The sequence below is a fragment of the Polyodon spathula genome, chromosome 1 (assembly GCF_017654505.1).
Source record: "Polyodon spathula isolate WHYD16114869_AA chromosome 1, ASM1765450v1, whole genome shotgun sequence".
Taxonomy (NCBI): Eukaryota; Metazoa; Chordata; class Actinopteri; order Acipenseriformes; family Polyodontidae; genus Polyodon; species Polyodon spathula.
Window position 1 is genome coordinate 80,801,596 of NC_054534.1, and position 25,429 is coordinate 80,827,024.

General features: G+C 39.0%; 1 protein-coding gene across 2 annotated transcripts in view; it reads right to left on the reverse strand.

Moving 5' to 3' along the window:
* The window catches only part of LOC121322973 (lecithin retinol acyltransferase-like), a 65,149-nt gene that overhangs the window by 37,502 nt on the left and 2,218 nt on the right, over window positions 1-25,429 (reverse strand). For both annotated transcript variants that reach the window (XM_041263651.1, XM_041263641.1), the window contains exons 2-11: window positions 25,036-25,136; window positions 24,821-24,890; window positions 24,324-24,454; window positions 13,778-13,866; window positions 11,791-11,890; window positions 11,047-11,090; window positions 9,637-9,714; window positions 7,148-7,344; window positions 3,477-3,541; window positions 2,941-3,047 (exon numbers count right to left, since the gene is read on the reverse strand). In XM_041263651.1, coding sequence (XP_041119585.1) covers window positions 2,941-3,047; window positions 3,477-3,541; window positions 7,148-7,344; window positions 9,637-9,714; window positions 11,047-11,090; window positions 11,791-11,890; window positions 13,778-13,866; window positions 24,324-24,454; window positions 24,821-24,890; window positions 25,036-25,136 — 982 coding nt within the window. The remainder of the gene's footprint in view (window positions 1-2,940; window positions 3,048-3,476; window positions 3,542-7,147; window positions 7,345-9,636; window positions 9,715-11,046; window positions 11,091-11,790; window positions 11,891-13,777; window positions 13,867-24,323; window positions 24,455-24,820; window positions 24,891-25,035; window positions 25,137-25,429) is intronic.

Sequence of the window (25,429 nt, forward strand, 5' to 3'; positions counted from 1 at the left end):
ACCTAGATTTGGCAATATCTGACCATTCTTCTTTACAAAACTGTTCAAGCTCTGTCAAGTTCCTTGGGGAGCTATGATGGACAGCAATCTTCAAGTTATGCCACAAATTTTCAATTTGATTTAGGTCAGGGCTCTGACTGGGCCATTCAAGGACATTTACCTTTTTGTTCCTTAGCCACTCCAGTGTAGCTTTGGCAATGTGCTTTGGGTCATTGTCATGCTGAAAGGTGAACTTCCGTTCCAGTTTCAGCTTTCTTGCAGAGGGAAGCAGGTTTTCCTGAAGGGCTTCTCTGTACTTAGCTCCATTTATTTCCCCTTCTATCTGACAAGTGCCCCAGTCCCTGCTGATGAGAAACATCCCCATAACATGATACTGCCACCACCATGCTTCACAGTAGCGATGGTGTTCTTTGGGTGATGCGTTGTTGTGGTTTTGCGCCAAACATAATGCTTTACATTTAGGCCAAAAAGTTAAATTTTAGTTTCATCAGACCTCAAAACTTTTTGCCACATGGCTATAGAATCTCAAGTGTTTTTTTGCATACTTCAAACAGGATTCAAGGTGGCTTTCTTGAGTAATGGCTTCCTTCTTGCCACCCTACCATACAGGCCAGATTTGTGGAGTGCTTATAATATTGTTGTCACATGCACACTTTGACCAGTCTTGGTAGCTCTTGCAAAGTTGCCATTGGCCTCTTGGTAGCCTCTCTGACCAGTCTCCTTGCTCGGTCATCCAGTTTGGAGGGACGGCAGGAACTGCTGAATTTATCCTGAAATCATGTGAATCACTACAATTTAACACAGGTGGAGGCCACTTGGTGTGTGATTTTGATTGTGAGCTAATTTAGGATTGCTATTACAAGGGGGATGGGCACTTATCCGACCTAGATATTTCAGATTTTATTTTTAATTAATTTTCTACCACTTTCTAGAATATTTTTTTTCACTTGGAAGTTGTGGGGTAGGATGTGTAGAAAAAAAAAACTATTTTAATTCCAGGCTATAAGGCAACAAAAAGGTGAAAATTTTGAATAGGGGTGTAGATTTTCTATAGGCACTGTATGTATATGTGTGTGTCTATATATATATATATATATATATATATATATATATATATATATATATATATATATATATATATATATATATATATATATATACATACACACACACACACAGCTCTGGAAAAAATTGAGACCACTGCAAAATTATCAGTTTCTCTGGTTTTACTATTTATAGGTATGTGTTTGGGTAAAATGAACATTTTTGTTTTATTCTATAAACTACTGACAACATTTCTCCCAAATTCCAAATAAAAATATTGTCATTTAGAGCATTTATTTGCAGAAAATGACAACTGGTCAAAATAACAAAAAAGATGCAGTGTTGTCAGACCTCGAATAATGCAAAGAAAATAAGTTCATATTCATTTTTAAACAACACAATACTAATGTTTTAACTTAGGAAGAGTTCAGAAATCAATATTTGGTGGAATAACCCTGATTTTCAATCACAGCTTTCATGCGTCTTGGCATGCTCTCCACCAGTCTTTCACATTGATGTTGGGTGACTTTATGCCACTCCTGGCGCAAAAATTCAAGCAGCTCGGCTTTGTTTGATGGCTTGTGACCATCCATCTTCCTCTTGATCACATTCCAGAGGTTTTCAATGGGGTTCAGGTCTGGAGATTGGGCTGGCCATGACAGGGTCTTGATCTGGTGGTCCTCCATCCACACCTTGATTGACCTGGCTGTGTGGCATGGAGCATTGTCCTGCTGGAAAAACCAATCCTCAGAGTTGGCGAACATTGTCAGAGCAGAAGGAAGCAAGTTTTCTTCCAGGACAACCTTGTACTTGGCTTGATTCATGCCAAAGCTGCCCGATTCCAGCCTTGCTGAAGCACCCCCAGATCATCACCGATCCTCCACCACATTTCACAGTGGGTGCGAGACACTGTGGCTTGTAGGCCTCTCCAGGTCTCCGTCTAACCATTAGACGACCAGGTGTTGGGCAAAGCTGAAAATTGGACTCCTCTGGGGGTGCTTCAGCAAGGCTGGAATCGGGCAGATTTGTCTTTGTGAAGGGCGCATGAATCAAGCCAAGTACAAGGTTGTCCTGGAAGAAAACTTGCTTCTTTCTGCTCTGACAATGTTCCCCAACTCTGAGGATTGGTTTTTCCAGCAGGACAATGCTCCATGCCACACAGCCATGTCAATCAAGGTGTGGATGGAGGACCACCAGATCAAGACCCTGTTATGGCCAGCCCAATCTCCAGATCTGAACCCCATTGAAAACCTCTGGAATGTGATCAAGAGGAAGATGGATGGTCACAAGCCATCAAACAAAGCCGAGCTGCTTGAATTTTTGCGCCAGGAGTGGCATAAAGTCACCCAACAAAAATGTGAAAGACTGGCGGACAGCATGCCAAGACGCATGAAAGCGTGATTGGAAATCAGGGTTATTCCACCAAATATTGATTTCTGAACTCTTCCTAAATTAAAACATTAGTATTGTGTTGTTTAAAAATGAATATGAACTTATTTTCTTTGCATTATTCGAGGTCTGACAACACTGCATCTTTTTTGTTATTTTGACCAGTTGTCATTTTCTGCAAATAAATGCTCTAAATGACAATATTTTTATTTGGAATTTGGGAGAAATGTTGTCAGAGGTTTATAGAATAAAACAAAAATGTTCATTTTACCCAAACACATACCTATAAATAGTAAAATACATAGATATATAAATAGTAAAAAACAAACAAACAAAAAAAATATATATATATATATATATATATATATATATATATATATATATATATATATATATATATATATATATATATATACATATATATATATATAATGTGTTCAGGACCCCAAGCGAGGAAAATTCACAATGGAAAAATAACACATTATAGCATTAATGCCAAGTGGGAACCTTTTTAAAATGCTTTTCGCTGTCCGTCTTGCCTTCTCTACAGCTCTTGGTCCTCCCACAGGACACACAGCAGTGGCTCTATATCCATCCAGATATGTGGCGCAAACCTTCAAATAGACACAAGAAATTAGCATTGCAAGAAACTAATGAAATATCTGCTTCTTCGTGGAAGTTTGTTTAAACAGCGCGGCACAAAGTAAGGGAAAATGTCTCCTTCAATAGTTTAAATCCTTGTGTCAAGAACATTATTTTGTATGAAAATGTCTAGTGTGTGTTCACCTCAAAGGAAAATTAAGGAAAAGTGCTTTTTATCACATAGCAAGCAATTTAAAAGGGTAATTATTTACTGCTACTAAGAAACAAAAATCACAAAAAAAAAAAAAATGTGGAGACAATAATTTACTTCTAAAAGAAAACCTGTAAACATTTCTCTAAGCTACAAGGTAGCAATCTCACTATATAAGCCCAGACCTCTGTTGCCTGTGTTACGGTACATTATTTTTTAAGCAGTTCAGCATTGTATATTTTAAACATACCTTATAGTCACTTGAGGGAGAGGAGCCTTTTGCACCCTGAACCTTTACTGCTCCACCTTCAACATCTGTAAAACGTGGAAACGGCTTCCAGTTAATAAATTGGCTAGCATATATCCAAGTGGCATTCTGAAACTGCAAAAACCATCCTGTCATTTTGCAGTTTTTAGATGCAACGCTACCTCTCTCAAAGTTCTCCATTGTGCTTTATCACATTGCTACTTGCAATCACATACAGGCAGAAAGCTCTTGTAAAAAGTTGGACCGATTATGTACTTGCACTGATGGTTTCAATTGATTTCGACTGCTCTGTACTGCAGAAGCAACCAATAATATGGGACAGATACCTGATGTTAAATAAAAGGTTGAGTCAAAAAAGTAGCTTAGCTACTTAGCTCCTTAGCTTTTTCTGCATTTTACACTTGCTTATCCACATACCGTAGAATTACAGACACTACTTCAGATTTGAAAATTACTTCCCAACAAGCCGGCATAGGTGGCACTAGCCAAGTTAATAAATCCAAGGAAATCTCAGGCTGTTTCTGCAGCAGCATGATCCACAACTCGTACAACAAACGATACTGCTCTTCTGATCCTGGTTACTGATTTTGGTGCTGAACTCTGGGTTTAACAGTACAGTATGCTCTGTTGTTTGTGTCACACTTCAGGTCGTTAAATTATAACTTATTTGCAGAGTGGAAGGGTGTCCCTATAAAGTTTCTCTGTGGCCCATATTAACTTTTTACAATGATTGCAATTATTTTGATTGGCTCTAATTTCACAGCCTCAATAGTGTGTGTGTGTTTTGTCTGTATTAGTGTTTTCATCTGAGTTACGGAGCTTCTGTTCTGTTGTAGTTCCCTGCTATAGAGATATGTAACCTAGGCAAGATAGGCCAAAGTGTCTACATAGACATACAGTGGTCTGCGATTTTGGAAACAAGTTTCCTTCAGTTTTGCTGGTAAAACACAACTGTGCCTTAGCTGGTGCTGATGTTTACTACTATTAAAAGACACTTTGGCTGATTTTACCTACATTACGTGAGTATATGGCAGACAATTAGAACTGAAGAGCAGCTCCTGCTCTTCTTGTCGAAGCTGAAAATCTATACCCTAAAATGAATTTCTGTATGCTGAATATAACAGGTATTTGAAGTTTAAACGTAAGCCTCATGTACTATATCAGCTTCTGTAGCTGAAGTTTCATTCCTGGGAAAGTATGCTCTGGCTTTGAACTTTGAGTGGGACAGATACTGTGTGTGTGTGTGTGTGTGCGTGTTTTTTCTTTTTGGAGGATGACTGTCCACTGAGGACTATTTCAGATCACCAAATGTACTGTAGCTTACTTTTGTAATGATTCCTGAAGTATAACATTAACAGGTTTTTTTAAAAAAAATCATCAGCCACACAGATAACTCCTTCAGAAAGTCAATAAAGACTAAAGACACAAGCACCAGTAAAAGATCTAAAGCGCAAGTTTTCCTTCTTTAATCATTATTTAATATGATATTTAAGGCTCTAAAATAAATATTGTCAACTGGAAGACCTATCTTATCATTTCCTACAGTGGTGTGTACATGTCAAGTGCAGTGACCCTGATGTTTACAAACAGAGTTAAGCACACTTTCCATCTGGTGTACTTTTACTAGGAGAAAATATTTGAACTTCATGGTAAAGTTCACTCCAAGTTCAAATGTGCCTTGGAGTTCATTAGCAAGACAGGTCAGGTGCAGGTCAGGCACTGTTCCATATATCCCATTAGTATTTCACTGCTTATTGTACTGTATATGAAGGCTATATAATGTGGTTGTGATATACTTAAAAGTACACTGGGTTCCATGGAAAATGTCCCTGGTACCACGGTAAACTTGCAGTATCTCGAGGCAGGTCACTGTATACCGCAGTTATTGTGCGGTGCTGCTTGGCGTGTAAAAGCAATACCTTCTTTGTAGAAAAGGGGAAAACATAAAAAAAAGGCAGATTATGTTTTTTCAATCTGAATAACGTTTTTCTTTGGGTCAGCAATGTGGTAAATTAAATGTAACCATACTTAATACCTGAAAAGAAGGTAGTAAATGTCAACAGATGCAATTGTAAAAACAAAAGATATCTATCAAACTGGATGGTTAAGTAGGCTAATTCGATTCTTGCAACCCTACAGAAGCACAATCAAATTAGTAGCACAAAAGAGATTTATTGTGAAAACTTGATTTCGCTTCTGGCTCACGGCGTAGTTACTTAACATCAAAGCACTGATCCTTTAATTAATGACTGGAAATGACCTGCACCAGTTCAATGTCATAAAGGAATTAACAGTTCTATGATAAATACTGTATACTTCTATTAGATACTGTATTAATAATACTCAAACTGTACTTTTTAAATGATTTTTTATTGACAATGAGTCTAATAATGTATAGGTTAGGCTGTATTGTTTAAAATTGTTAGTGTTATAAATACAATTTTAAAAACTTTCCTGCTCGTATAAAATGTAATTTAAAAATGCATTTAATTAGTTACATTGTTTGTGGTAAAATTTAAATACAAATAACACACACAAAAAAAAACCATAGAAAATATTTGATCATTTTTCTTGGGTTACTTTACTTTATTCCCCCCCCCCCCCAAAAAAAAAAAAAAAACATTATCGGCATATGTTATTGTCTGGCCCATAATTTTTTTTGGCCCATAATGCTTGTTGTTAAAAACCCCAGAAAAAAATGTTTATTTTGCTCAGAAAAAATAATACTATAAGAGGTCACTTGGACGGTGGTTACATACATTGTCATAGCTATTAAATCATGATTAATAGCCTATTTACATTTGACCTGAACTTGTTGTACAAATTATTTCCTGCTGTTTTCTAACACCTAAATGTCTTTGTCCTCACTTGCATAGCACATTCAGGTTTTTCTATGAATATACCTAGTTAGAAAATTATATCTGATATTGTACAAATAAACCCTATAAAAATATATATTTATTTCCATTCCAGTAAAATAATAAAAACTAAGTTGCTGAAGAATGTTTTACCAAGTCATAATCACAATTCCATAAGCGGTTCTCTAGATATGTAAAACTATGAAGTGCATAGGTACCTGTACAGTATGATCACTATATCTATGAAGTGTATAGGTACCTGTACAGTATGACCACTATATCTATGAAGTGCATAGGTACCTGTACAGTATGACCACTATATCTATGAAGTGCATAGGTACCTGTACAGCATGACCACTATATCTATGAAGTGCATAGGTACCTGTACAGTATGATCACTATATCTATGAAGTGTATAGGTACCTGTACAGTATGACCACTATATCTATGAAGTGCATAGGTACCTGTACAGTATGACCACTATATCTATGAAGTGCATAGGTACCTGTACAGCATGACCACTATATCTATGAAGTGCATGGGTACCTGTACAGTATGATCACTATATCTATGAAGTGCATAGGTACCTGTACAGTATGACCACTATATCTATGAAGTGCATAGGTACCTGTACAGTATGATCACTATATCTATGAAGTGCATAGGTCCCTGTACAGTATGATCACTATATCTATGAAGTGCATAGGTATGTGACGTGTGCAGTATGACCATTACATCTATGAAGTGCATAGGTATGTGACGTGTACAATTCACCAGGAACTTAGAACCACTGACCTGGAACTTCAGTAATAGTTGCCTCAGAAAAGTCACATGTGACATCAGGCAGAAGGTAATGACAGGGGTCTCCAATTTCGTACACCAATTGCTCAGCTACAGTACCAAAGGACACAAGACCTCCCGTCTTTGGTGGCTTGGACAAGATAAATGTTCCATCAGAAGAGCACTCAACAATTGGAAAGCCTATATTGTCCCTAAGAAAACAAATTAAGAGAATGAAAGACACTTTATAAAACTAGAAATCTGTATTTTTGTAATCACAAGCATTCAGTGGTCAAGCAAGCTTGGATGCAGGCACGTAACAATCTGGAAATGGGCAGAGCCCTTGTTGTATGCAGACTGCCTGAGTGATTGGATTACACTCTGTGTCTGCTGCGAGTGAGTGTGTCTGCTGGTGCATTTAGCTACCACATCTTCTCTCTAGTTTTTAACTTTTAAGTTACAGTAATCTGTCGTGTAACAGCTCTAACCATTTATCCGCCATGATCAATCTCTTCAGCAACGTTATTTTATTATTGAACACAGATTAGTTTCGCGCTTCAGATTCTAGATGTTTTCAAAAGTCAAATGTGGCACAACATGCACAGATGTACGCACTTGAGAGGTTATCCTCCACTATAGGTTAGGAGGTGATTATTAGGGGTCTTTGGTAAGAGATGTAAGAGCAAGAGAGGGGTTTGGGGGGGGGGGGGGGCTCTCTCCCCCGCCACATAGGTGGTCTTGGTTACTCTTGGCAGAGGTAGTGTTTCAGGCACTTGCTCAGGGGTCAATGAGGTAGGGCCACTGGTTCAGAATTGTTTTATTGCACCAGTGGCCATCAAGTTTTATTTAGACTGATGTTTTTTGTTGTTACGTTTTATCCTGAGTGATGTTCAGAACATCGCTAAAGTTATCTATTTTAATCTTAGACATATAGCCAAGCTCAGGTCCCGTCTCGCTCTGCCTGACACAGACTTATACATGCTATTGTTTCTTCTAGGATTGAATACTGCAATGAGCTGGTTTACCTATAAAGTTTTATCACATGTTCAGATTATTCAAAATGCTGCTGGAAGTGTTAACTAAGCCTTGGAAATATAATCGTACCACCCGGGTTTTGACCTTGTCACAAGGGCTTCTGGTATGATTTAGAGCTGATTTTAGGATCCTACTCCTTACATATATGCTCTCGCTCCATTAATATATCAAGGAACTATTAGTCTGTTGTGACTTCCCAGGTTTAAAATGCGTACCAGTGGTAAAAGGACAGTCTCTTGCCCAGCCCGTAGCTTTAGGAATTCCTTGCCATCTTTGGTTAGACAAGCAGTCTGTCCCTATTTTAAAATCTTGTTTAAAACATATGTTTTTGAAAAGGCCTTTCTTGGTACATTGCCTTAAGGTTGTGCATAGCTAACTAACAAATACAAAAGTGCCTTAATAATTTTAAACTATTCATTTTTAAACATATTGCTCTGCTCAAATGTGTTCAGCACGTTGAGAAGACCTGGCCTTGAAAGGCACTATATGAGTGCAATGTTGCTGTTGTTGTACTGGGGACAAAGGCAGCACTGATCCAAACATTAGCTTCCTAACCCCTGAGGCCATTCCATTTAACTGGAAGCACATGTAGGGCTTTGTAAATTATTACTTCAGTAATACTATAAGGAAACAAAATAAAAATAGACAAACATAAAAGTGAATTACCAAATCGATTTTAATCTAGCTCAACATCACAGCCATAGATGACACTATGTAACACAATTTTTGTTCCTGGGTAGTAAGTGTTATTTCCTAATTGCTTATGCCTCAAAAGTAGAGAAAATGGCATTACTCCCCACAAACTTTGCTTTTGTGACCAGGACAGTGATATTTCAAAATATCACTATTTCCAATGGGAAAACGGGCAAATGTGTGTCTTTTCGTTCACATAAAGTCAGAAAAAAACAACATATGAATCCAAATTAACATGTATTTATACTACAGTAATACAAACATGACTACAAAAGATTTAGAAGTGAGTAGTTTTCCGAGATTTACGATTATACTGTAGTTTTAGAAGTGAGTAGTTTTCCGAGATTTACGATTATACTGTATTTACAGTATAATCGTAAATCTCGAAAAACTACACTTCTAAATCTGTAGTCATGTTTGTATTCCTTTAGTATAAATACATGTTAATTTGGATTTATATGTTGTTTTTTTCTGACTTTATGTGAACGAAAAGACACACATTTGCCCTTTTTCCCATTGGAAATAGTGATATTTTGAAATATCACTGTCCTGGTCACAAAAGCAAAGTTTGTGGGGAATAATAGCCATTTTCTATACTTTTGAGGCATAAGCAATTAGGAAATAACACTTACTACCCAGGAACAAAAAATAAATAAAAATTTGTTACATGATGTTATTAACCCCCACCCCCCACCCCCACAGTGCCACTAGAGGGCAGTGGTCTGGTGTATGCGGTACTGCATGTCTTTATGTACAATATCAAAAGAATCTCATACCAGTCTGGCACCTTGTACCAATCTGTGAAAATCCCTCCAGTGCACTGAGCTCCACACTCAATCAGGTGACCTGCAAGACTATAAATAAACAAATACATAAATAAATAACAATGATATAAAGCTGTGTGTTTAAGACCTAAGGTCATTTATTCAGCATTTAATTTAACACAGTCATGTGTAATGATCTTAAACTGATCCTCTGTGGACAATTTGTTCTTGTGTCATTGTGTTCCCCATAGCTTGTTCTATGGTAATACGGTAGAAACACGAAGTAAGGGACATAAGCAATGAGTGTTTACAGTAGATTTAAGGGGTACTGTTTTAACAAAAGGATTACACCTTTACAATGAGGAATAATATTATAATAATAAAGCCAAAAATACTCTTTTTACAGTAGCCAGGAGATGGTGTGTTTGGTTGACTGGGCAGTTTGTACTGCAAGTGTGGTGTTCATAACTGAGGTTCTACTGCACCAAAATGCACCACTCTATGTGGACTAGATAAGCTACAGAATGTATGGATCTACCCCATGCGACTACATACAGTATTTCACTATTATATAGTAACAAAATAAAAAGACAGGGTTGTTTTTTTTTTTAAGTCAATATAAAAAACATTAAAGTGCAGTTAAAAGAATAATAAAAGAAGCGCATTGTTGGATTTAAATGCCAGACTTGTTTTGTTAGGATTTGTTAGGGTTGTATTTTTCTTCAGGACACATATACATTTACATACGGATACATTTTGTATGTCTTAATATCCTTCGTGGTACTGTAATATAGCAATACCACTGCTGTCATACTCAAATTCCCTCGATCATTTTGTTCAGACCAATTATGTTCTTTGCTTGCCATAATACTTCATCCTATGTGTTCTTTTTTATTCACTTGTATGCTTTGTTCACACGAGCACTGTAGACACATGCTGCCTTAGAAATGTGGTGGTCACACAAGAGATAAGACTGCTGTCAACCTATTTAGGTTTAATTTAATTAATTACATTTTCTTTTCCAGAGACCTGCTACACCAAGCCATTGCATAAAATGTGGAGGTAGTTTTTTTTGTTTGTTTGTTTGTTTTTAAATAGTGGTTATGCTTTGAATGCCATAAAAAGTCATTTTTATTTCAATTTCAATTTTTTATTTTTTATTTTTTTATCCTAAATCTAAATACTATGTCTCCGTCACCTATTCTAATACCATGTTACACTACTATAAAAATAATATTAGCTACTACTGAGAGCAGGAACATGGGAAACATGTTACTCACTACGGTCACACAAGGCAAGCCAGGTCTTTGTTGCTGCCATCAGTGAAAGTTGCTCATGTGACTGGGCCTTTAGAAACACCGAAAAAATTTTGCTCTCAAGAGAAAGCATATCCAAAAATAGAATCAATAATGAACTGTTTACCTTCCTGCCGCCAGGCGGTCATAATCATTCTGCTTCCAGCCAAACTGCAATGAGAACCCAACATCACAGGCCTGTTAATGAGGAGTTATCATTCTAACAGACTAAGCTCCTGGCATGAGGATAACAATGTTATCACAATTATAGCTCAACTGTGAGCACATGGCCTTAACAGTAAAGTTTACCATGATGTTTTATTTCAATAATTTAAGAAAGGAGGAGTATGGTAAGGAATGCTGTGCAGATCTACACAAAACAGAACAGCAAAAAGCGTGGTTATTTAAGCAATTACAGGTATGTATGTAGCCGATTTGTTTCAACACAACCAGCTGTTAACTGCAAAAGAATCGATTTAACCAGAAGTATTCCAAATGCAGTTAACATTAAAATCCTAACATTTAAAATACAAATCACACCATGCACACAACAACATAATTAAAACAAAACCAGAGTGTAGGTAAAGCATTACAAATTATCTGATATTTCACATTAGTGCAGTCTTAAATGAAAACTACATATTATATATATATATATATATATATATATATATATATATATATATATATATATATATAATATATATATATATATATATATAAATGGTTTGCTGGCATGTCTTAACATGAAACCTTATTTAACCATAACAATATAACTACCATACTTGAACTTTAGAGAAGATTGCTTGCTGTGAGGCAAGGCAGCAAATATGTGGTATTCATGCAGGTCTCGACTGTACTGACAGCATACCGAATGCATGAGTGGTCCAAGCACTACTCCACTATCCACACATCGACCAGTCACGACTATGTCAGCCCCAAGGTCCAAAGCTCTTTTGATAGGAATGGCACTAAAGACATTTAAAGATAACACAAATTAATAGTCCATCACACCTATAAATGTATTTGTTTTTTAAAGTCTACCCGGTAGTCACTCCATCAGCTAAATGTGCCACCCTTAAGTAGTGAAAGATCACATTTAATAGATGTACTGCACTGTCGAAAAGCAGTAGATTCTGAAAAAGCACTTTGCCCACGTGAGGATCATTATACTTTTGCAAGAACTCCAAGAAAAAAATCTAATAATATTGGTACCTTCAAATTGAGCTTGGGTTAGGATAATACGAAACATCTTTGTAAATGAACCTAGGTTTTATTAGACCATGCCTATACTCTCAAACATATCTTAGAATTACTAAGTGTTATTTTTATTTCTTAAAATTGGCACACCACCCCATGACCAAAGCAGAGTTTTAATGAGCCTTTCTAAACTCTAGAACAGAACATCTTGTTCATATTGTTGAGCTGGCAGAACTAAAAACACAATATAACCAAATGAATTGGATCCTATCTATGTAGTTGACCATATCAAAAGTAAAAAGACAAGGCTGTGCAGATACTCAGAAAATCCAAGTAATTCCCTTTAACATGTTTTTGTGTTTGTTTTTTATGTTAACTTCACAACAGTAACAGCTGCCTTTCTGTCATTTGCCTTCATCTTTACAAGTGAGTATCAAATCAATGGCAATTAATTTTTGCATTGAGTGACATTTTTACTGCCAACCAGCAAATTACTGTTTTTTCACACGACCTCTCCTTAGCTAATATCTGTGAATCAATTATCTAACTGCATGACTAACCTGCAATTTAGTACGAAACCTCAAGATGCCCAAGTAACCACTCCAGTTAAAATGATCAAAAGATGCTTACTGTAAATCAGAAATGGAAGGATATAAGCAAAAGAAAACAGTAGTGGAATTTCCTTGACCAAATTTTGGAAAAATCCAGAACTATTTCCCAATTTAGCAAGAAAGGCAAATATATATATTTGTCAGTTGTTACCAATTTTGTGGAGGCTGAAAGAAATGCTTCTTCATATGGACACATTTTCACACAGCAACATCAATCCATGAACGAAGACCAGGTTAACCAACCGACGATGCTAATGTTTAATAGCAAAATACAATGCACAAGAACCGAGAATGGATTTTTTTGTCTTTAATGCAAAGATAAGCAACACTTATGGGCTTCTTATAGACTGAAACAAAAAAAGTCCAACATAGGACTTTATATACTTTCATTCTTTTTTTTAATTGGCTAGGACGCTCCCGTATTAAGGCAACGTAGTGGGATAATTGTTTAATGATATCTCAGTATGTGGCTTACTGTGAAGGCTATATCGACATCTTGTGGCTGTAGGACTAACTTACAGATTTATACAAGTTATGTAAAACACACGGCCCGAGTTATGCATACTAGCAGTAGTTCTTTGTCAATACCACAATTCACTGCAGAGAGGATGCATTTCTATGGAAACAAGCAAAGTGAAAATCAGGAAATGAAATCAATATTTTATATCAAACAGATTAAAACAAAGTAACACAAATAATTGCAGATAAAGTATGAGCGGTTTTAGTTAATTTGATCACGACAGGTTCTATTGTAAATCCCACTGTCAGATTGTAATTGATTGATCCTTAATTTTTGAAGACAAAAGAAAAGCTTTTTTTGTGTTGTGTAATTAACTGTGTTGTGTTATGCAATAAAGAATTTGCTGTTAAATATCCCAGAATAAATCCTAGCTTACAACAAAGCCATACCCACACCAACTACAGGTTGAATGCAACCCTGTCTTTCTGAAAAGCTGCCCAATCGCTCTCACAAAGATTACTGTCACAGCTGCCACAGTCTTGCATTGCTACAATATATCTTACAAAACAGTTTTAATTCAGACTTACCCCAGATATGCATTCATACTGTGCAAGTTATTTGGGAACGGATTTCCGCTTTCCATATCAGTAATTTCAGTCTCTTTCAACAATTCTTTCTGGAAGAAACCAACACAGAATAATCAGAAGAATGTTTCATAAGAGGTCCCCAGTTTCTCATCAAGTAAAATGCCTGTCATTTGGAGTGCAGTGTTAGTCAGGAAAGTGTGGGTCTAAACCTGCTCACACCACGTTGACTAGGAGTGTGCCAATAATCGTATTTTCACAATAACTGCCTTAAGAAATTTTAAGTTATTAGAATTACACTGAATACAGTAGAACCTCATTTATCCACACTTCGTTCATCCACGGCTCCCTGGCGAGTTTTATCTCTGGAATACAGTATATTATTGCCAAAGTAGACTTATGCCAGCGATGTACACACACACGCACACACACACACATATAAAGACACATGCCTCAGTCTAACCTGTGAAGCCGACGCCGAAGACAGCAGTGCTACAGATGTGAGGATTCTTGTCTTGGTATGAACAGAAGGACTCTGTAAAATTAGTTCTCCTGGGGCAGTTACTTTATCCTGCATTTACACTACCACCTCGGACCTAAGCAAACTCAGGTCCAGTTGATTGCGCAGATTCTTATTATTTTTTCACATAGTGGTTGTGCCCTGAGCCGGCTTAGGTCCGAATGCGTGTGCATACCATCTAAATTATAATACGTGCTCGGTGACGTCATAACGACCACTGAAGGGATGATGAGTTTTCCCCTCCCCAAACCACAAAGAGGCAGAATGGTATTACAAACAAACAATACAGTGTCGTGTTCATATTGTGGGGGCTCATCTTAAAAAAATATATACTTATCTTGCAGTCTACAAGAAAAATGGTTATTCGTTTAGACAATGTTTGACACAACATAGCTGTTCCTGACCCAATTGTTATGTGAAGGATTTCACCTTGATTAAGTGTGGCAGTGTGCTCTGCCCCTGTGTGTATTTTGTGTTATATGTTCCATGTGGTGTGTTAATGTTAGTGTATAGATATTGCTGTACGGGATTGTGGCAGGCTGATGAGTGGATAGAGGCCCAGAGACAGACTGCAGTTCAAAAAATCCTAATTTTATTATAAATAAACACAAAAATAAAGCGCACAAGGGCAAAATAAAGATCTTTAAACACAAATAGAAAGATAACAAAACAACACTTACAAAAATATGGTTTCCAGGCTGGGCAATGCCTTCACTGGATTTAACAAAATTTCAACCACAAAAAACCACCAACCTGCTTCCTCAGCTCCCTCCTCTCAAATGAGAAGCAGAGGCCTCCTTTTATGTCAGGTGGCTGAGCGCTGATTGATCATTAATTAAACTAATCATCTAATCAACCCCAGCCACCGGAACACAATGAACCCAGGCAGGTAGGGGAATTTAACCCCATCCCTGCCAATTTCTAAAGGGCAAAGCTGTGCTCTGCCACACACCCCCCCCCATGTACAACGTACACCGGCCGCAATCGGCCAACTCCCCCCTCCCCCCCCCCCCCCCCCCCCAAGAGTCCAATTATGTCCCTTGGGTGGGCTGTTTTGGTGGGTGGTGGTGGGCGGGGTTGATGTCGGAGCCCCCAAGCCTTCTTTGGTTGAGGGGGCCCCGAATCTCCAAGGTAGTATGGCGACGGCGGCCCGGCTCCCTCTGGTGGCGGAGGCGGCGATGGCAGCCCGGCTCCCTCTAGTGGAGAAGGCGGCAGCGGACCCTCGGGAGGCCTAAAAAACAAAAAGGCGGCTCCTCCTCCCTCTCGGGCTCTGGGGACGACGGCGGCTCCTCCTCCCTCTCGGGCTCTGGGGGCGACGGGCTCGGCGGCTCCTCCTCCCTCTCGGGCTCTGGGGGCGACGGCGGCTCCTCCTCCCTCTCGGGCTCTGGGGGCGACGGCGGCTCCTCCTCCCTCTCGGGCTCTGGGAGCGACGGCGGCTCCTCCTCCCTCTCGGGCTCTGGGGGCGACGGCGGCTCCTCCTCCCTCTCGGGCTCTGGGGGCGACGGCGGCTCCTCCTCCCTCTCGGGCTCTGGGGGCGACGGCGGCTCCTCCTCCCTCTCTGGCTCTGGGAGCGACGGCGGCTCCTCCTCCCTCTCTGGCTCTGGGGGCGACGGCGGCTCCTCCTCCCCTCTCTGGCTCTGGGGGCGACGGCGGCTCCTCCTCCCTCTCTGGCTCTGGGGGCGACGGCGGCTCCTCCTCCCTCTCGGGCTCTGGGGGCGACGGCAGCTCCTCACCCCTCTCTGGCTCTGGGAGCGACGGCAGCTCCTCACCCCTCTCTGGCTCTCAGGAAGGCGGCTCACCACTCTCTGGCTCTCGGGAAGGCGGTTCACCCCTCTTTATTGGAGTCACCGGGGCATCTCCTATGTCTACTGCCAGGTAATTAACCGCCATGAGGGCAACCTCTGGGAAGGACACTGGGTGGTGTTGTTCCTCCCACTGTTCCCACCTCTCCCCATCTCGATGCCACAGCGTGTTGATAACTATGGGGAGATCGTGGGGGAGGTCTGCCTCAGGGGGTCTCAACCAGTCCCAGATCTCCTGGGACGGTGGTGAAGGTGGTGGTGCTGGAGGTAGTGGGGTGGCCCCTAATGCCCGGGGTGAACACTGCACCTCTTCCTGGACCTGGTTGTAGGGGCATCCTGCCCAGTTGTGGCCATCCTCCTCACACCGTCCACACCAGTTTGCCGGTGGCACATCTGGGCAGGACTGCCAACGATGGTCCTCCTTCCCACACCAGGAACACCAGGGGAAGAGGCTGGCCGGGTCCTCCAGCGGTGGCTGCAGCAGCTTACATTTCTTCAGCTGCTGCTTGTCCTGCCTTTGCCGCTGTCTGCTCTTCTTTCCCATGTTAAAAAAAAAAAAAAAAAAAAATACCAAAAATTTCAAAAAAAAAATATATACTGCTCTGAGCCTCGAGGTGGCGCTATCCCACTTTTGACACCAAATGTGGCAGGCTGGTGAGTGGATAGAGGCCCAGAGACAGTCTGGAGTTCAAAAAAATAACTATTTTATTATAAACACAAAAATGAAAGGGCACAAGGGCCAAAACAAAGCAATTTAAACACAAATAGAGCAAAAATACACTCACAAAAATAAAGGTTTCCAGGCTGGGCAATGCCTTCACTGGAATTAACAAAATTTCAACCACAAAAAACCACCAACCTGCTTCCTCAGCTCCCTCCTCTCAAATGAGAAGCAGAGGCCTCCTTTTATGTCAGGTGGCTGGGCGCTGATTGATCATTAATTAAACTAATCATCTAATCAACCCCAGCCACCTGAACACAATGAACCCAGGCAGGTAGGGGAATTTAACCTCATCCCTGCCATTTTCTAAAGGGCAGAGCTTTGCTCTGCCACAGGGATATAAATGGGTTTATGTAGCACGAGGATTGCAATATCACTTCACGTACATTTAAAGTATTTACTGGTATGTGAGCAAAGGGTTGCTCAAATTAGTTCACGTGCTGGGATTCAAGTGAATAATTAATTAGTAATTGAATCCCTGCACAACAGTATATATAGTTACAAATTTTACTCACTCGGGGTTGGGTGTTCAGGGCAAAAGAACGGGAGAGAAAGTCGGGAGTAAGCTTTAAAATAACAATTGCCATACATGATGTTTATTACTGTAATAATAAAGACCCTTTTTTTCAAAATGACTACTCTGTTTCTTCACCAATATTATCTCACCTTGTATATACAGTGTTTTGCAGAAGTATTCAACCCCCTGCAAAGTTTTCACATTTTGTTGGGACCTGAGTGTATTCCACAACGCTTTCAAATTAGACTTCACATGTAGAAGCTACACAAACTACTCCACATTGATATAGTTCAAAAAATGCATATAGAATATAAATTTAAGTAAGATTTACAGAGAAAAACAGATTAATCTCAGTTGCATAAGTATTCAACTCCTTTGCAACTGCATCCCTAAATCAGCCCAGGTGCAAATGATTTGTTTAAGAGATCACAAAATTAGTGAAATGGTTTCAAGCCTGTGCGTACTCAAAGTGGCTTAACGTGTAGATAATTTCCCTCAGGTATATAAAGTCCATCATTCAGAAGTGGAAGATGCATCATACTACCCAAACACTACCCAGATCAGGTCACCCTCCCAAACTGAGCAGCCAGGCCAGCAGGAAACTGGTTTGGTATGTCACCATCAATGACCTTGACAGATCTGCAAAGTTGTGTGCCTGAGATGGGAGTCAGTGTTCACACATCAACAATAAGCCGGTCCATACACAAAGCTGGCCTGTATGGACAGGTGACAAGAAAGAAGCCAATACTCAAAAAGCTTCATCTTAAAGCACGTATATGACACAAAAATTGACGCAAACCCAACACTGCGCATCACCCAGTTAACACCATCCCAACTGTCAAGCATGGTGTTGGCAGCATCATGTTATGGGGATGCTTCTCTTCAGCAGGGACTGGGAAGCTTGTCAGGATAGGGAGGATAATGGATGGTGCAAAGTACAGGCGATTCTTTGAGGAAACTGTTTGAGTCAGCTCAGTTTGGAGAGGAAATTCACATTTCAGCAGGACAATGACCCGAACCACTCCACCAAAGCCACACAGGAGTGGCTGAACAAGAAGAAAATTAACATTCTTGAGTGGCCTAGTCAAAGCCCTGATTTGAATCCAATCGACAATTTATGGCGAAACTTGAAAATTGCAGTCCATCAACAATACCCAACAAACTTATCAGAACTGGAGCAATTTTTCCATGAAGAATGGACAAAAATTTCACCATCCCACTGTGCAAAGCTAGTAGAGAGCTATTTAAAAAGACTCATAGCAGTAGTTTCTGCAAAAGGTGCTTCTACCAAGTACTGACTTAAGGAGCTGAATACTTATGCAACCAGTAAATTTAATTTTGTACATTTTCTTTGCAAGTTTTGCTGACAATTAACCTCCTCATATAACACTGTTCAATTTAACCACTACAGCTTTGAATTAAAAAAAAGTTTGTTTGAAAAACTGCGCACACGTTATTTGTAATTCAACAAAATGTGACGTTATTGGTAGGGAGTGAATACTTCTGCAAACCACTGTATATACATAATTTTATGATGAATAAGTCCTTTATTTTTAGTTGAAATAGGCTACACAGCCACAGGAATACAGGAGAGGAAACATTTACTGTATATAATATGTAGTTTAATTTCATTTTTTTTCAAATTAACCTTGTTACAAATACTACTACTGCAAATGAATAAATAATAATAATAATAATAATAATAATAATAATAATAATAATAATAACAATAAAAACACAGTTATGTAACAGATCAACTATAATCAAAAAGTGCAGAGAAGGGGATGCAAACATCTTTCTCCAGACCTGCCGCTATTTCTCAATATATGTATTTATTTTGTGTTTCCGTTGGAGTGACTCTGGATTTGAGTTTCGCCCCACAATGCTATGGAAGCTCTGCTTTCTTGCTCTCCCCAGTTCACGCCACGGTTGTCAGAACAAACAAACAAACAAACAAAAAACATTTGTAAAAACTATTCTGTGTTTTTAAGCTAATCATGGGTACAATCAAAATAAGTGTTTAAATAACATTAAAAACAAACAACAAAAAGATGGTGTGTTAAAGCATGTTTGAAACTAAACCAATAATTAAGTGGTTCACAATAAAATAACTGGAAAAAACACAATCCAGGGTAGTTTTTGTATAAAAGTATTTTTGAAAGTATTTTTTATATATATATATATATATATATATATATATATATATATATATATATATATATATATATATATATATATATATATATATATATACACACACACACACACACACACACACACACTGAGTATACAAAACATTAGGAACACCTTCCTAATATTGAGTTGCACCCCCTTTTGCCCTCAGAACAGCCTCAATTCGTCAGGGCATGGACTCTACAAGGTGTCAAAATCCTGCCATATGGATGCTGGCCCATGTTGACTCCAGTGCTTCCTACAGTTGTGTCAAGTTGGCGGGTAGTGGATCTCTACTCCGAATAGCTTGTTCCATCTCATTCCACAGATGCTCAATTGAATTGAGATCTGGTGACTGGGCAGGCCACTGCAGTAAGCTGAATTCACTGTCATATTTGTGGAACCATTTCTGGACAATCCTAGTCTTGTGGCATGGGGCATTATCCTGCTGAAAAAATCCATTAGCAGATGGATACACTGCTGCCATGAAGGAATGCACCTGACTGGCAATGATGTTCAGATATCCTGTGGCATTTAAACGTTGCTCCACTGTGTGCCATGAAAACACACCCCACACCATCACAGCACCACCACCAGCCTGCAATGTTGACAAGCAGCATGATGGATGCATGTACTCATGTGGTTTTCTACATACCCTAGTCCTCTCATCAACGTGAAACAGCAGGAACTGGGATTCATCAGACCAGGCAATGTTTTCCCAATCCTCCAGTGTCCAGTGTTTTCGTTCCTTAGCCCACTGCAACCGCAGTTTCTTGTGTTCTGCTGAAAGAACTGATACTCTGCTAGGTCGTCAGCTGCCATACCCCATTTGTGTCAAGGTTTGACGAGTTGTGCGTTCTTTTATGGGTCTTTCGGCACCAATGTTGTACTGGACTGTCAGTTGACTAACTGTAGCCCGTCAGTTGCTCTGCACAATTCGTGTCAGCCTCCTTTGGTATCTTTCATCAATGAGCTGTTTTCAACCGCTGGCCTGCCGCTGGCTGGATGTCCTTTGGGTGGTGGACCAACCTTGATACACACAGGAAACTGTGGAGCGTGAAAAACCCAGCAGCGCTGCAGTTCTTGACACACTCGAACCGGCGCTCCTGACACATACTACCATACCACATTCAAAGGCACTTAAATATTTTGTCTTGCCCATTTACCCTCTGAATGGCACACATACACAATCCTGTCTCAATTGTGTCTAGGCTTAAAAATCCTTCTTTAACCTGTCTCCCCTTCATGGATACTGATTTAAGTGGATTTAACAGGTTATATCAATAAGGGATCATTCACCTGGATTCACCGCATCAGTCTATTTCATGAAAAGAGCAGGTGTTCCTAAAGTTTTGTACACTCAGTGTGTGTGTGTGTATATATATATATATATATATATATATATATATATATATATATATATATATATATATATATATATATATATATATATGTGTGTGTGTGTGTGTGTGTGTGTGTGTGTGTATATAGTACCAGTCAAAAGTTTGAGTACACCTGCTTGAAATCAGGTTTTTCATGATTATCTATGCTTTTAACTGTATAAACTTGTCTATAAACACTTAATATTTCATTATATGATGTGTACTTATATAAACTGATAATAATAAGTGAATTACATTCAAAAATTGAATTTTTAAATGAAAATATAAAATCTTGTCAATTTCAATGAAATGGTCAACCAAAGCAAGGGGATATCAGTCTGAAGCCCAAGTCAGTTAAAAGTCCGAAATGCGTATAACACGGTGTTAGAACACTGGCCTAAGTATAAAAATGTCTTTGTTATATGTTCTCTGAGTTAACTAGCATGTTACCGAATTAACCTTTTGTCAGCAATTATTGTTAACAAGTGAGGGTCCATGATTACTATAAATATAGGTAGCGTAGGCACAAGTTTGTCATTGCTGAATGTAAGGGAGAAGAAAATGGCAAAATACGCTCAGTTAAGCAAAGAAAAAAGACAGTCTGTAATTACTTTAAGAAATGAAGGTCAATCTTTAAGACAAATCACAAGAACTTTGAAAGTGTCTGTAATTGCTGTGGCCAAGAACATCAAACAATTTGAAGAAACTGGCACTCACGAGGACCAAACAAGGTCAGGCAGGCCAAGGGTGACCTCGGAATCAGAGAACAAGTTCATTCGAGTCACAAGTCTGCAAAACTGACGATTAACTGCCCCTGAAATACAAGCTCAGCTAACTGCTACTAAAAGTACAGATGTTTCAACATCAACTGTTCAGAGGAGATTGTATGAACCTGGCCTAACTGGAAGACTTGCTGCAAGGAAACCATTGTTAAGAGTGCAGAATAAGAGGAAGAGACTCGCCTGAGCCAAAAAACACAGAAACTGGACATTTGAGGAGTGGAAGTCGGTCTTATGGACCGATGAGTCAAAATTTGAAATATTTATGTCCAACCGCCAAGTATCTGTAAGACGCAGAGAGGGTGAGTGCATGAGTTCTGCATGTGTGGTTCCCATTGTCTAGCTTGGAGCATGGGGTTGCTTTGCTGGTTACAGAGTTGGTGATCTTTACCAAGTCCATGGCAAGCGCAACCAGCATGGCTATCATAGCATACTTCAGAGGCGTGCCATTCCATCAGGATTAAGGTTAGTTGGGCAGTCCTTCATTCTTCAGCAAGATAAATGACCCGAAACACACCTCAAAGTTGTGCAAGAACTATCTGGTGAAGAAGGAAAGTGAAGGACAACTCAATCTAATGACCTGGCCCAGTCTCCGGACCTCAATCCCACAGAACCTGTATGATACGAACTGGAGAGAAGAATCAAAGCAAAGCTACCCACAAGTGCCCTACATCTCTGGGAATTGCTGCAGAAGAGCTGGGAAGACATGTCGGGCGATTTAGTGCTGAAACTTGTTAACCGAATGCCTCGTGTTTGTGAGGCTGTTATTAAGGCAAAGGGTGGCTATTTTGAGGAATCCAAGATTTTGAGGCAATTTTCAATTTTCTTGAACATTGCTTTGATACTCTATGTTTTGTTTTGTATATTGCAACGTGTTTTCATTTTCAAGTATCTACAGAAATGTAAACGACATAAAACATTGTCAATTGTGAAAAAATTCCTATTTTCCAGCAAGTGTACTCAAACTTTTGACTGGTACTCTGTGTGTGTGTGTGTGTGTGTGTGTGTGTGTGTGTGTGTGTGTGTGTGTGTGTGTGTGTGTGTGTGTGTGTGTGTATATATGTATATATATATATATATATATATATATATATATATATATATATATATATATATGTTATATATATATATATATATATATATATCATCTAGCAGAGGGCGGGCGTGAACCTGAACCCGGGACATCTCGCACTAAAGCATAGTGCCAATAACGCTGTACAAAAGAGCCGGCTCTTTTAGTGCGAGAGGTCCCGGGTTCGCGCCCGCCCTCCAACAGAGTGGATTGCCTCACCCTGTGTGATACTCTTGTCTGTGAGAACCGAGATCACTACAATATATATAAAAAGTATCACCTATATATTCAAATATTGCACTTTTGTTTCTTTGACGTCCACCTGCATCTGCACACGTCTGAGCCAAGCCTTTAGTTGCCTGTTTTTAGGACAGCTGAGAGTCAGCCATGTGCGTTTACACTGCAGAAAAAATACCCTGAGAATTCCCAAAGCCGTCCTAAAAACTGCCAGTGTAAACACACCATTAGTGATGCCCAGCAACCACAGTGTGCCTCAATGAAACAAAATACTGGTTTAAAAGAAGGACTTGCAGCAGTGAATTATTTAAAAATAGCTTTTACGAAAAAAAAACACTTCTGTTGGTACATATTTGGTTGAACTGTAAGAAGTTTAAATTACACGCTGCCTTGTTTATTTTTAAGGTAAAACAAAATAATAATAATAACAAAATTGTATTTTTGGTTTGAAAACTAGCCACACTTAACTACCATTATTTAATATTAATGTGTGAATAAAATAGAGATAATACCTTGTGATTTTTCTAGCTGCTAGCCACACAGCTTTGTTCACAGGAAAATTGTAAGTTCTTATGGACTTAATAGCTTATTCCCGTCATAAAATGTCTTATGATTTTGTAATTTATAGTATTTATTTTTTATAAGTATTTTTTTTTCAGTAACAGAATTTGTTTTATGCCAGGAGTGTCACTGTCAAAGTAAACTCATTTTTTTGACTAGTTTCTCTTTTCTATCCATTCATTCTAGTCACACGCAACGACACCTCATTTATCCGTGGACACACATCCATGGACCTATGCCGCCCCATCCCCCCGAGAGCGCAGATAAACAGAGCCCCACTGTATTTATTCGGCACAAAAATGTGGTCTCTTGTTTACACAATAACTATCAATCAATAACAACCTGACAGTGTTACTTAACAGAACCTCTAATAATCAAACAAATTAAAAAAAAAAAATCATATGAAAAAACGCTGGACCTATTGAATTAGATCTCCCTAGTATGGGGGGAATGGTGTACCAGAAATCACAAAACCTGAGGGGCTGAACAGCCTTTTCTTATTCCCAAACATTTATGTTTTTTTTTTTTTTTTTATTTAAAACAGATAAACAATTGCCACCAAAAACAAGGAAGAATGTTAAATAAAATGGGTTCACTTTTCTTACCATGTGTACTACAAATTTTAGAAGATTGTTAGCTTATAAACCAGAGGTTTGAAACGACTGAATGATCATTTAGTTTTAAATTTAAATTAACTATAATGAATAAAACAGTAATTCCAAAAAAAGCGATCACTTCCATCACTTAGTCAGAAACAATAATTAAATTCAATAATTCTTCCTCTACCTTTGCCATCAGGTCATCTCCAGTTATAACTGCGATCTTGAAGTTGAGGTCAGCTTTCCGCACCACCTCCTGCAGAGCAGCAGCACAGGCGTGAGGGTTCACCCCCCCAGCATTGCTGACCACACGAATACCTAAACATAGGGAGACCCTTCTTTTAGCCACAGGGGCAGAACAACCTATGCAAATACCACAACTTCAGTATTTTTTCTGAAAGGGCACATCCAAATCCTATAATATCCAAATTTACAATGTACCCGGTAAGGCATCACCAGATACTCCTAGCTCAAAACAGTCCCTGTCCATTGCCCAGTTTTGTACTTCCAAAGGCAGTCTTCTAATCGCCATCTTGTGGCTTTCCTAAGCAATGGCAATAGGGAAGAAAACAGCAGCAGTCTTAATGGTTAGAGGTCCACCCTGCCACACATGACAAGGATCGATGCTTTCCCTTCTACTGTCCCTGTCATTCTTTTCCAGTGGAATCATGTCAATGTTGATACCTTTATTATGGATGTCCTTAATGAATGGAGCCATTGCAGTGTGAACAAAATCTGGTGCATACCCCAGGTTCTGCAACAACAAAAAGTGTTTAGTATTATTGAGCATTACACCAAACTGCCTATGAATGTTACAATCCTCATAGACAAAAATAGGCAGCACACAAAGTGCACACTGATCATAGAACACTATTTCACATTACATGTTATTTACTTACTGGAAACTTGGCTTTTGAGGCTGTGAGTAGTGACATGGTTATCTCTGATAGATAATCAAACACCAGGAAGTCCAGCTTCCCACCAAACACTAGCTGAGGGACTAAAAACAACAGAATAAGAGCCTCCATTCACTATTCAAATAATATAACAATGGGCGCAAACAATCATACACTATCAAATAAACAGATACAACATTGATACAGGGTCGTATTTCCCACTTTACAGCTAAAATGTGGAGAAACAGGTTTGATAAGATCTGCTTTCTACAGGGCACAGAATTATCTTATATAATAATAATACCAAACCAACCCGGGTCAATTGCAACGAACTGAAAGCAGCGTACTAAACTTGTACGCAAGTTAATACCAAGATAGTCAACAGCAGCGTACTAAA